General features: G+C 27.0%; 1 protein-coding gene across 1 annotated transcript in view; it reads left to right on the plus strand.

Annotated features, from left to right (window-relative positions):
* Positions 1–739: 739 nt before the first annotated feature.
* Positions 740–13,922, plus strand: part of LOC123296211 (serine/threonine-protein phosphatase 6 regulatory ankyrin repeat subunit B) — a 62,498-nt gene continuing 49,315 nt past the window's right edge. The window contains exons 1-2 of the mRNA XM_044877672.1: positions 740–1,075; positions 7,057–7,158. Of these exons, the coding sequence (XP_044733607.1) occupies positions 740–1,075; positions 7,057–7,158 (438 nt within the window). The remainder of the gene's footprint in view (positions 1,076–7,056; positions 7,159–13,922) is intronic.

Consider the following 13,922-nt stretch of genomic DNA (forward strand, 5'->3'; position numbering starts at 1 on the left):
AAAAAAGGATTTCTTAAAAATTATTAGTTACTAATTATTAAAAAATTATTTTGGAATAAAAAAATGAAACTGTACATGTAATTTATCACATATGTAAATTTTTTACATATAAAACTACTTATTACAAAAAAAATTAATATTAAGCAAATTTTCTTCAAATTTTTCTATCCCTACTCCAAAAAAAAAAAACAACAAAAATAATATAAACTATATATAATATTAATATATACATATAAAACTCTATAAGTAAAAACGACTGCCTATATTATAGGGGGTAAAAAACTATATAATAAAATATACTTATACTAACGTTTGTGATACTGCAAATCACGGCATCTAGAAACTCCTCACCCTTTGTGATATGCAAAATAGGCACAGTTTACTTTAAGACATTGCAACGTGTAGAAGAATTCCTATTTATTATTATTATTATTATTATTATAGTTTTATTTTATTTTAAAATGATAAACCAAATAAATAAATTACATTTTTTGTAATTTTCAAAACATTTTAAAAAAATTCTTTGATTTTCTTTTTCTATCGATTAAAATTTAATTTAATTTTTTGGAAAAATGTTAAATAAAATTTATGGACATCGATTATTTTCGAATTTATGTTTTATTTATTCATTTTATTATTTATTCCCTTATGGATAATTCGAATTATTTTCTGATTAAAAACAATTTTGTGTTATTTTTGTGTTGTTATTATTATGGACGAAAATCTAACATAAATAGTTATGTCAACATCGAAAAAAGGGGGGCCTGCAAAAGGTCCACCCATTAAAGATACTAAAGATGAAACAAAAGAAGCAAAAGTTGATAAAAGTCCACCGAAAGAAGCGAGTAAAGATGAAACTGGATCAAATGGTGATAAGAAAAGTGAAAATGGCGATGTACCAGCAAAACCACAAAGTGCAGGAGCTTCAACGCGGGATGGTGCTTTACGAATTCTACAATTGGCGCAAAAAGGAGAATGGCCCCCGGTGGATTCGGTACTTAAGGCGATTGAAAAAGCTGTGGCGGCTGGCGGGGAAGATATGAATTTGGTACCATTAGCTGGTATTTTAGATCCAGTAAGTATTTTTAATTTTTTTTCTGAAATAAGTTACGAAAACCTAAACTTATGAAAATTATTCTGCTAAGATAAAATAACTGATACGAATTAATTGTCACACGAGCCAGTCTATAAGCATGTCTAGACATTTTACACTGAATAGTAAAACTTACATTGACATTGTAACAAAAAATTAACTACTTTTTAATTCTTTTTTTTTCCATAATTAAATAAATTTTACAAGCACTAATTTCAGCTTAGCTCAAAAAATTATTGTTTTTTATTCGAAAAAAATTGCCAAACTTCTCAACCATTGGAAAAATCTTTCCATCCCGTAAATGCTTTCTTTTGTTATTTGGAGGATTTGTTATTTACAGATGAATAGGCCACGTTTAATTACGTTTTTATATTAATTTATTTTTTATTTGTTTTAAAACACCTCATATTCCCGGCAATTTGAGTTGAAAGTTTATATATTTTTATTCCACAAACTGTACCCGAACTATCTTTTCGAATTTCGAAAAATTTCGGTGAAAATTATTCTCTTTATATCACTTTGATACCTTTTAATGAATCATATATGATGCATACGGGTCTTGAAGAAAATATTGAAATTAAAACTAAATAAATTATTAATCAATATTTAGCAAATAAACCAATTTTGAATTAAACCATTGAAGTAAATTGCTATTCTGAAACACATCTTAATTTGAGCGCTTTCATTATTCAATTTTCAATATGTTTTAATTTTAATCTAAATTTCGATTTTTTCCAATTTCCTAGACACGTGCAGTGTACAGACCGTCGCAATAACGATTTTAGCTAATTCATACTGATGATAACCACATGGTAGTCGAAATACGTATTTATATAATAAAAAAAATTGATCTAAGAAATTGGGAAAAACGGAAATTTAATTCGAAAAGTTCCTTTTTTGTTATCTTTGGTAATAATCATATTAACTTTTTTTCCATGATTCAATTTTGTAAAACATTTTCATGAGTATATTATTTTAGTTTAAACCTAGAAATATTGATCGGAGAAACAAATTTTGTTATAGATGTTTTTAAATTAATATAATTATTCCATGTTCACAAATTCTTCTGTCCGTTTAACAGCTATTATTTTAACATTAAAAATTATCTGATTTCTTTGCGTACTTGAAAAGAGTAAACAATTATATTTAATAATCAATTCAATATATGTGGGGTATTAAAAAATATTTCAGTTTGTTGTTCTGTTAAAGAAGAAAAAACTGTAATTAGAAATTGGAAATTTTAATGGTTGTATATGTAGATATGTATGTATATACATATCATAAAAAATTATGTACTGTATACATATATCATTAAACCTAATCTATACCATAAAGTTATATAGTATATAATACCTCCTCTTGAAATTTTGAAAAGAATCACGAAATTTACTATATATAAAATGTTATTTGACTATGAATCAAAATTTATTACATATATACCATTTAAAATATTCAAGGTTATACTTGTATAAAGCTTGTATACAAAGCACAAAATAATAGACTTTTATATTTATGCAAAACGATATCAATCTGTAAAGCTTTCAAAAACCAAAACGAAAAACATATGAATTAACACATTTTAACATAAAATATTATTCTGTTTTAATAATAATAGGACTTCCCAGCGCGTCCACCAATCAATATGTTTAAAATCCATAGTACAGAGTGATTTGAAATGTTTGAAGCCACCAATCATAATAAACCTGATTCCTTTTTTAATTATTATGTATTCAAAGTTCATTCAGTTTTATAGATGACAACGAAAGAAAATGTGGCTGACGTATAATCACACAAAATTGCCAAAATATAAAAAAATAAAATCTCTTTGGGACGTTCCTTGCTAAGTGACGATAGTTATTAAGTTATTAGAGACTTTCGTTTTAATTGTTCAGGGTAGATTCTGTTAGAACTCGGGAAAATAAATATTAGTTTTCCAAATTAATGTTAAGAAAATTAGCTAACATACTTTTAAAAACACTTCAATATAAGATATGTTAAAAACGCAAACTTTAAAAGCTCAAATTTAGAAATTTTAATACCGTAAGAAAACTTGATTTTTGGGAACATCCTTAAGTAACTTTAAGAAGACAGTAAGTACTATAAGATAGTCTGCCACGAATAGCAGTCAGCAATTTGTGTTTGAAAAAAATCATACTTTCGATAAAATAGTCTTTTCGAATTTTTATCTCCATAAAGCCATACTATTATTATCTACATAAAATCGGCTGTATTTAGTCAAAAAATTAGCTTCTCATGTATTTCGTTTTGAAATTTCATTCACTCCGTTAGGTACTGCTCAGGTGTAGGTACTTTTCTTCATATCTAGCGTTCAGATGTCAATAGCACAATATTCATTCTCAAAAAGTTATAAGCGATTTTCGAAGAATTCATTTGAAATTTCCAACTTGTAAAGCTTTGTGGTTTATGTTTTTTTTCCGTTTTAATGAATGATTTTATCTAATAATGAAACTGTGTCTAGTTTAAATTTGACTCCTAAAACAATTTACTGTGATAATTTATTCCAATGTCAAATTATATAAAATGCGTACAAATTCATGTCATGGGGTCAGGGTTAATCAAGAGAAAAATCTTATTAAGGTTTTTTTGGTTTAATTTTAATATTCTTTACCGTCACAACATCATGTTACGCAAAGACACTGATAATCAGTTCGATAGACAGTTGACAAAAATGAATTCAATATACAGACATACTGAATAAGATATTAATTTATTTTTAAAAAATATTACCATGACAAAATGGAATAGTGAAATTCACTTTTTGACATTATTAACCACAACTAACAAAGAGGGGTGTAAAAGGTTTAACGTGTATTTGTGTCTGTGTGTCTGTCTGTGGCATCACATCTATTAAACGAATGAATCAACTTAGATTTTTTGTTTCTTCATCAACAACTTGAAAGGAGTTGATGATTTTCAAACGGTTGAGTAGATTTTCTTGAAACATAACTGAGAACAATCTCGATCAAATTATCTTTCAATAAAAAAAAACCAAAATCGGTGTATCCGTTTAGGAGTTATGATACTTCTGGCGAATCGACCAGATCAAATTTAGTGTCAGATTTCTTTAAATTTTAATATATATTTTTACAATCTTAAATACTTTTACCAAGTATTGTTTTATAAAATTACCTAAGTAGTCCTAAGAAAATTCAACCGCCTTTTAAAATTCAGAAATCAAGAGAATTTCCATACATTTTCCTTAAAAAACCTAATGAAACCACAACTGTTGAAATATAACTGATCAGTCAAGTATTCTTAATTAATCAATCCGAAATGGCAAAAATAAGTTAAAAGAGCGGGTATATTATATTTATTGCATATAGTACGCCGGAACCACCTCTGAGGCATAAGTTCATTTAGTTATATTTTTTGTACTCATTCAAAAATAAACATCTTTCGATCCGCTAGTGAGACAGGGTCTGTCATGACATTTTCTTATCATTTTAGGTGAGTTTAATTAAAATTATTTGTCTTGCCACCTTTTCAAAGGTAAAGTCTGTTGGCAGCTTCTTAACTAAAATAAAGATATCTTGCAGAGATTTACAGAATATGGGTACCTTTAACATTGGTATGGGACGATTGCGTAATTGGCTATATTGCGTATTGCGAGTGCACCGAAAAAACCACACCTGTCTTTAGCCTATCGGTATATTTGACCGAGGTATAATTCAAATGGCATTGAATTAGTGGCAGGATTCGTTTTTCTAGTTTAAAATTTTGTTTCTAGTTTAGTCATGCTCATTAATAGGATTCAAATTTTTCTGCATGGCTTTTGTGTGGCAACACCTTTTTGTGTTGCCGGAATAACCTGTTTGTGTTGCTTAAATACACCTACCACAAAAGACGTACAAAGTTGGTCACAAAATGGCTTGAAATAGATTAATGGCTTGAAATGGATTAAAATAGGTATCTCTTTAGGTACCACAACGATCTTTTTGTTACCTTATGATATAAATGCGCCTCTTTCTAGGACAGCCTACTATACCCAAACTAAACCTTGAAATATTTACAAAAAAAAGTAAGAAAATAGAATCTTTAAACACGTTTTAAAATATTGATTTAATTTTATAAACAAAACCACATTTGTTAGGGACTACCTCTTCAGATTTTATAAATAAGATAAAAAAAATAAAGTTTAAAATCGTTTGTAAAATGTAGGTTAAATATAATTGTACTATGCGTAACTACGTATGGTCACATAATCTTATTTAGCCCAGACCTAAATTCTACGTTTTTCATTGACAAATGTGTAAAAGAAAATCCTTCACATAAGATTGACAATGACCACAATACACACTTACATTATTTTTAAAAAAGTTTATACGAAAATCGTTTTTACATTTGTTTCGCGTGATGTCTGTTTTAACAAACGTTTTATTATGTTTTTTGTTAAATAATATGTTGCCTACTATATCGAAATTTATGTTTATATGAATTTTGTTTATAAATAATTATTATATGGACATTCAAAGACCTTCAGACATTGTAAAATTAATGAACAGTTTTTACGATCAAGTTTTTACCCCATTTTTAATTGCCATAATAAAGTTTTTGCAATGAATATAATCAAGATTAATTGTACCTATACTAAAAGCAAAAGCTCCCAAATTTTCACCGTACATTGAGTTCGCATAAGTACACATCTCCTTTTTTCAATTAATAAACGTCTGTTTAATTAAACGTTTGAGAGGGGTATCAAAAGGCTCACGGAAAATGAAGGTATATGGACAGAGTTAATCCATAAAAAAATTGTATAAAAACAATTGGAAAAATAGAAAAAAACGTTTCTTAACTTTTTTTAATTAAAAAATTGATTTTTGAATCAATTTTGAAATAAAATTTTTGAAAAACGTCTTTTTTTAAAGGAATTCATTCCTGATTTTTTAAACCAACGTTTAAAAAGAATATTTACTTTATTTAGTATATATGTAGAAAATGTAGTATATATGATCATAAATTTTTGGACATAAATAAAACATAGCTTTAATAATGACACCTTTATTTTCAACTTGTGGATGCATAATTTCTCTTCTGTCATGTAATAGCATCATAAAAGAAAATTATGATTACCTTTTTAAAATTTCGCATAAGTTTATTCATCCTTTGGTATAACGAAATTGGTGGTTTTTAACAAGCATAAAAGAAAATTTTAGATAGTTAAAAAAATTTCCTAACTGTAGAAAAGCTGACCGCATTAGAAAAATCTTTAATGCTATCGTAATGCGATCTGAAATTACTGCATTAAAATTTCAAAAAAAAAAAAAAATTAATATTAATTTTTATTCAAACCAAAAGCTTAATTTTGTTACTCAAATATCTTCATTGCTGCGAAATTAATAGCAAAAATAGGAATTTACATTTTATAATGATATAGAGCGCTTATTTAGCTTAAGTTTGGCCAATTACTAGCTTCTATAAGCTCTCAAGTCACTTTAAAAATCATTAAAAAAATTTGATTAATGAAAGTAGATATTACGAAGAAGAATTTGCTACGATCATAAAAATATAATCAAAGATAATAAATGAGTTCTCTAGGATATTTTGAAATAAATTTCGATTTTACCCCAATTTCCTAAATCAATTTTGATATTAAATAAAATCGTATTTCAATTAGCAAGTATTACCATATTATAAAAAAAATGATATTCGAAATTGGGGCAAAAATCGAAATTTGTTGCTACGATCAGTTTTTCTACTATTTGAATTTCTATATTTCCCATCCCTTAAACCAACTTTTTTATAAGTCATAAAACAGAATTCTCGTTTGTTGAAATATCACGAATTCAGGCCTAGTTTACTGGCCTAAAACATGATCCTCTCCTTCGAGTAAAATGAGTATTAATGGATTAATAATTACTATCATAAAATTGCATTTTTTTTTGCATTATATTTAAAATTAAATTAATCTAATTTTACATTATAAAATTTTCTTTATTTTCTAGGCAACAGGAATGACACCGTTAATGTATGCTGTCAAAGACAATCGAACATCATTTGTAGATCGTATGATTGAACTGGGTTCAGATGTCGGTGCCAGGAACAATGTAAGTTTGTTTTTCAAATATAATACGTATATAATGTATAAAACTGGTATATAAATTATGAACAAAAAATATTAAAAAAATAATATAATATGGTACTCCTGTATGTAAGATAAAGACAAAATTATAAATAACTAAAATGGCAATATATCATGCTTTTCAGTAAACAGTTAAAAAAAGGAAAAAGAAAACTGACTTTGGAGGGCAGACCAATAACAATAAAATTTATTTATAAAAACTTCCCTTATGATTCTAAATAGTCTATAATTTAGTCATCTAAAATTATTAGATTGTTGCCTTTCAAATATTTAGTATAGTTCAAATATTTGAAATAAATTTTTCAGCACATTTAAAAAAATGATTTTTATTTAATCAACGTATACCTCAAAGGCAAAAATTTTCTGGCGTTTGGGTTTCCTGAAAATGAATGTGAAAATTATAGTTCTGTCTTACTCACATAACCTAATGGAAGAATTTTGATAGTTAAAGCTGTTTTGCTTTTATCTTAAAGAAAAATTGAAAAACTTTTTTCAAAAAACTATCGTATTGTAAATTATAAATTAAAGAACGCCTCACAAATAGCAAGGCTATATTTCGCGACAATAAGCGTTGCATAGGAAACAAAATGTTAAAATTTATAACTACCACTAAAATTAAATTGCCTTGGTAAATATTGCAAAAATGGTTTGGTGATTAACATAACAAAATTTAAAACAAAATTATTAATTATAATATCAAAATTAATAATCATAACAAAATTTTTTTACAATTTTTATCATAAGTTCAAATTGACTATTATGAAGCCGAAAAATTATAAACTTCTCAGCATCAATTTAAATTGATCGGTTAATTTGTTCGGAATCTATAAAATTTTTCTGTATACCTAGTTTTTTTTTTTTTTCATTTTAAAATCATTGTTATGATTATAATAACATAAAACTTTTTCTTATATCTATTTTCGGGACGAAAACTAGAACTGTATCACAAAGTTAAAAAATGAATCAACATTGATTTGAGTATAAGATATCTAACAATTTTAAAAATAAATTTACTTTAATAATGTAATTTTAGAAAATTTATTATTGTTTAATTAGGTAAAGAGGCAAATTATATACCAAAATTTATTTTTGTAAAAATATACCTATAAATATTATTAAAATTTATCAAGGTCTTTCATGCCCATAAATTGTACAAAATTGAGGACACAGGTCTTGGTTTTACAAAAATTGTTTACAAAATAAACAATAATAATCGATACAAAATTTAAATACTTGTGTCATAAGTATGGCAACCCTTATTCAGGTATTTCTAACATGGTATTTGCAGTTCCTATGCTAAAACCCACTTTTCGACAGAATTTAACGAATTTTTTTTTCACAGGCTTAGAATAAGGCTTACTATTAAATCCTAAAGTTTCAGAAATTTTGATCATTTAAAACACAAGATAATTAATGCCTCCGGTCCCAATTTTGACCAAAAACGTTAAAACGTGGTTTTTTTATCTATAACATTTCTTTCAACTCTCCTACTTTTTCTTCAATTCTGTCGAGATAATTTTTTTATATCGTAAAAAAAAACTGGGAGGGCAGTGAGTTTTACATGCTTTGACCCTCAAAATCGCAAACTTTGCAGCTGATATTACGCTACCTTAACGACCAAAAATTCTGAAACGGAATCTGACAGTTGACATTATTCTGATTCTGTGAAAGAAAATAGGCTAAATCTGCCGACAAGTGCTTTCATGCTAGCAATACCTTAAATTGAATGAAAAGGTATTACTTTCTGGATGTATTTAAGGCAGAGTAGGCATAATCAATGATTAAGCCAACAATGTATTATAATAATTTTCGCTGTTTATTAAGATGCATCAGAAAGTACCATCCACAAGTTACCAATTGATAAATGGTACTTATCCGTCATGTAAATGGTGCTCCAGTATTATACATAAGAAAAATATTGACCTCCAAAACAAACTTTTTCTTGTTGATAATAAAATATAGTTAATAATGCACAGTTAATCATAAAAATTGTTTATTTGAAAAAATTGCACAAGGAATGAATAAAAAATAATATTGTATGTTGAATAGATAAAACATAGCATAGAAACTTAAATGTACTTTCTCAGAAACTCTGTTTTGGTACCATTTAGAAAATATAAGGAAATAAAAAAAAGCGAACTAACTTTTAAAATTATTTCGATACCATAAAACGAAAATAATAACAAAAATTTGAAATTTTATTTATCAATTAATCATCTTTTTATTCGACTTTTGTGGAAATATCATATCGATCCTCTTAACGGTTTATGAGAAATTAGGTATGAAAGTCATCAACAAAAGTTTTCATTTTTATGCACAGTTCTTAATTTTGGTATGATTTTAAAGCTTAAAATTTGAGGAATATTGATAAAAAATTTGTATTTAAATGCTAACATTTCTAAAAGCACTTATTGATGAAAAAACCAACATTTATTAAGACTTTATCATATACCACTCCATGCAAAAGAACTGTTTCAAATAATAATTTATTTATCGTAAACCGTACAGAGAATGGACTTAAAATTTATACAGAAGGCATAATAAATATTCGTTAATTGACACACACAAAATTTCAGTTTTTTGGTAACATTTTCGTTTTGGTATCGAAACCCCTCAAAATATTGTATGAAACTGACCAAATAGTCAAATGTTAGTATGGCCATATTTAACTTTAAGAAAAATATTAGTGTGGCCGTATTCTTTATAGCTATATAAAAATGTCAAAATATTATAACAAACTCATTTGATTTTTTGACACCTTTAATACACCTTTAATTTTTAACCCTCGAACCAAAAAAAAAAGGTTTTTTATGTTTGACCGCTATGTGTGTCTGTCTGTGGCATCGTAGCGCCTAAACGGGTGAACCGATTTTTTTGTTTCGGGAGTGTTCTTAGCTATGTTTCAAGTGCGAGTTTAGGTTTCCTTACCCGAAACAACTGAAAAATATGCGATGATCCTCAAAATTGTTTCAGTTTGTAGAAGGCTCTAAGGAAAAAAGGTACTTTAACGGAGAGTGTTCTTAGATACGTTTAAAAAGGGTTCAGTACCCGAAAAATTTCTTTGGCGGTTTTTTAAATTTTGTAAATTCCACTTGTTACATTTAACCTCCGAATAAAACTAAATTTTAAAAAAAATCTAGATTATCATTTAGTTTGTGAGTTGATCATCATTTTTCGCAAAAAAGCCATCAATTAGGAGAAAGCTGCCCGGTATGAATTAAGCACCGGTACGCAATATGTTTACTCTTTCCTGAGACCAGATGACCAGCCCGATGACCAGTGATTATCCACTTTTTTTTTTAAATTTTGTTTTAATAATTTCGTTATTCAATCTTGCAGCGTTGCCATACTCGTACCAAATATCATAAATTTTGTAACAGTGCCTCCCAATCTATAATAATTAAAACCTTGTGAATAATTTCCAGTTTAATTACATTTGATATATCTATTTACTAGTTACATGAAAATTGAATGCGTTAAACAATGATCATTAAAGGGTGTTAAGAATATTTAAATAGTTTAGGTAGCACTAGTGATAGGTCGGTAGTAGGCGATAATTTGTTCGTTTGTAAGCACAAGTCAAATCATTGTGACATGCAATATTTACATTTTATATGTATAATTCCTATTCTGTCGGTATACAATAATTTGATTAGATATTGTATTAATAATTACTTCAATGAAGTTAAAGTTTAAAAATAGGATCAAACATGCATACCTATATTGAAAATTTTAAAATAATTATTATTAAATTGTCACGTTTATTATAAAGAGGTGTAATTACATTACACAGGGTGTATTTTAATGACGTGACATGATAAAAAAAGTTATGAAAATAGAAGAAAATCGTCAAAATAAAGCAAATTATTTCTATGATCGAATAATCATCGTTTTATATATGATAATGTATTTCATTATGGTGGGAACGCAGAGCAAAATATAATTATAATAGTAAATAGTAAATATTAGTAAATATTAGTATAATAGATATGGTAAAAATTTTTGAAACTATGTTCCTTATCGCACGATATTTGTTTGCTGGTTGGGAATTAAAACCAAAAAAACTGCAACAGACACCAAAAACCGATATCTAGGTTACCTAGAAAACTAAAACTTTTTCAATCGATTCAAGTTGCCATGAATTTCGAGAAAATGTAAAAATCTTTTTATAACTGTTCATTTTTATTTTTTGTCAAAATTTTATGTTTTATTATTTAAAAAAATTGAGTTGTGAAAGTTGTCAGAAGTTAAAGAAAACAAAGAGAATTTAAGTACAATGCAATTTTTATGTCATGTCATTATAAATATCCTAATCAAACAAAATGTAATGTACTCACATTTTGGATTGACTACTAAATCAGAAGTATGTCTTTTTTAAACTAATATTATAATTAATTCATACAGTAAAAACTAAAAGAAGGTATACAATCAAATTCTTTAAAGAATCAAACAAGTATTTGAATTCTAAAATTAATACATTTCAGAAAAATATCTTGTATGTAAGCGCTCCATCAATAATGAACCAAGGTACGAAAATAAATATAGTTCCCACGACACCTCTCAATCTTTTTTTCGACAGTATTTAACGAGAAATTAAATTTCAGAACTTAATAGAGCTTACTATTAAATTCTAAAGTTTCAGAAACTTTGACCGTTAAAAACACGATATAATAAATTAATATTTCGAAAACAGAAATATCTAAAAATTTTTTATATTTTATTCTAAAAAAATTCCTTTCAACTGCCTTACTTTTTTTCAATTCTGTCGAGAGAATTTCTTAATATCGTAGAAACTAGCTTGGAGGGCAGTGAGTTTTGCATGCTTTGAATGGGGAAACCATGATCTTTGCAACTGATTATCTCGCGATCTAAACGACAAAAAATTATGCAATTTCGAGATCTCAGAGCTAAGATTATTCTGAGTCTGTAAGAAAAATAGGCCAAATCTGCCTATAAGTACATTAATGCTGGAAATACCTTAAATAATCAAACAGACCATACTATTCATTAAGGCTACATCTTTGGAATTTTTTGAGGGTTTTGAATTTATGCCGTTACTAGACAAGTTAGGTTGTTTTCAAACCTTGAACGAAGCTTAAGCAATCCTTCAAATATGATTTTAATTCGGGAATGATCAACCTCAAAATGTTAAGGCATTTAATCAGTCCTTAATTAGAGCTTATATATCCTCTTAAGGGAAAACAAACACTGGCCATTAATATACCGCGAAGTATAGCATATCTATTGATTTTTAATTTTAATATTTGAAACTTGAAATAGTTTTGAAATGAATACAATTCTATATTTAATCAGAAAGTCGTCGATTTCTTTCTTAGAAAAATACATATAGGTTTGGTTTTTGATTTGTTTGACTTTGTTAAAAGTCATCAATTAGGTCAATAAATGGGCGAATTGGAAAAATAAAAACTTTACAGTATAACTAGCTTCGTGATGAAAATTGGAAAATAATATTAATAATGTATTTATGTTTAAATCCAAAAAAATAACAATAATAACTATTATTATTTAAAATAAAATAAAAAGTTTTGTTTTAAAGTGTAAAGCAAGGTTTTTTATTTCTAAAAGTAAGTTCACACTAATAAATTTGTATGCTTTTAGAAATTATGTTAAAAAGAAAATACAAAATGTTTACTTGGCTTGATTTTAAAAACGACGTTCCATTCAAGGGATTATTATAATAAAAGCTACGGTAGGCTACATGGAACCCCTCTTTCTAAAGGTGCTGGAATAAAGCATCGAAGTATATGGACCGTCCCTTAAAAAATATATCCCATAAAAAAATCATCTAACAAAAACAGATCGTGACGTGTCGTGGGACACCCGGTAGAAACTTTATTCCTTTCGTACCTTGGTACATCATAAATGTAGCGCTTAATTTTTTTATTTTAAAAGATATTTTTCTGAACATTTAAGGTATTAATTTTAGAAGTCAAATACTTGTTTGATTCTTTAAAGAAATTAATTTATAGCTACTTTTAATTTTTACTGAATTCTAGTATTAGTTTAAAAAAAGCATACTTTTGATTAAGTAGTCAACCCAATATGTGAATACATTATGTTTGGTTTTATTAGAATATTTATTATGACATAACATAAAAATTTCATTGTACTTACTTTAAATTATCTCTGTTTTCTTTAACTTCTGATAACTTTCACAACTCAATTTTTTTTAAAATGATAAAACATAAAATTTTGACAAAAAATACTAATTGACAGTTTTAAAAAAATGTTTTTCTCATAACTCATGGCAACCTGAATCGATTGAAAAAGTTGTAGTTTTCCTAGGTAACCTAGATGTGGATTTTTAGTGTCTGTTGCAGTTTTTTTTTTTTTTGGTTTTAACTCCCAACCAGCAAACAAATATGGTGCGATAAGGGAAATAGTTTCAAATCTGGAAACTCATCAGGCGCTTTTAGTACCCATCTCTCTTAAAAATTTAACTCAAATATTTTTTTTTAAATGATAAAACATAAAATTTTGACAAAAAATACTAATTGACAGTTTTAAAACAATGTTTTTCTCATAACTCATGGCAACCTGAATCGATTGAAAAAGTTGTAGTTTTCCTAGGTAACCTAGATGTGGATTTTTAGTGTCTGTTGCAGTTTTTTTTTTTTTTGGTTTTAACTCCCAACCAGCAAACAAATATGGTGCGATAAAGGAAATAGTTTCAAATCTGGAAACTCATCAGGCGCTTTTAGTACCCAT

This window comes from Chrysoperla carnea, chromosome 3 (assembly GCF_905475395.1).
Source record: "Chrysoperla carnea chromosome 3, inChrCarn1.1, whole genome shotgun sequence".
Taxonomy (NCBI): Eukaryota; Metazoa; Arthropoda; class Insecta; order Neuroptera; family Chrysopidae; genus Chrysoperla; species Chrysoperla carnea.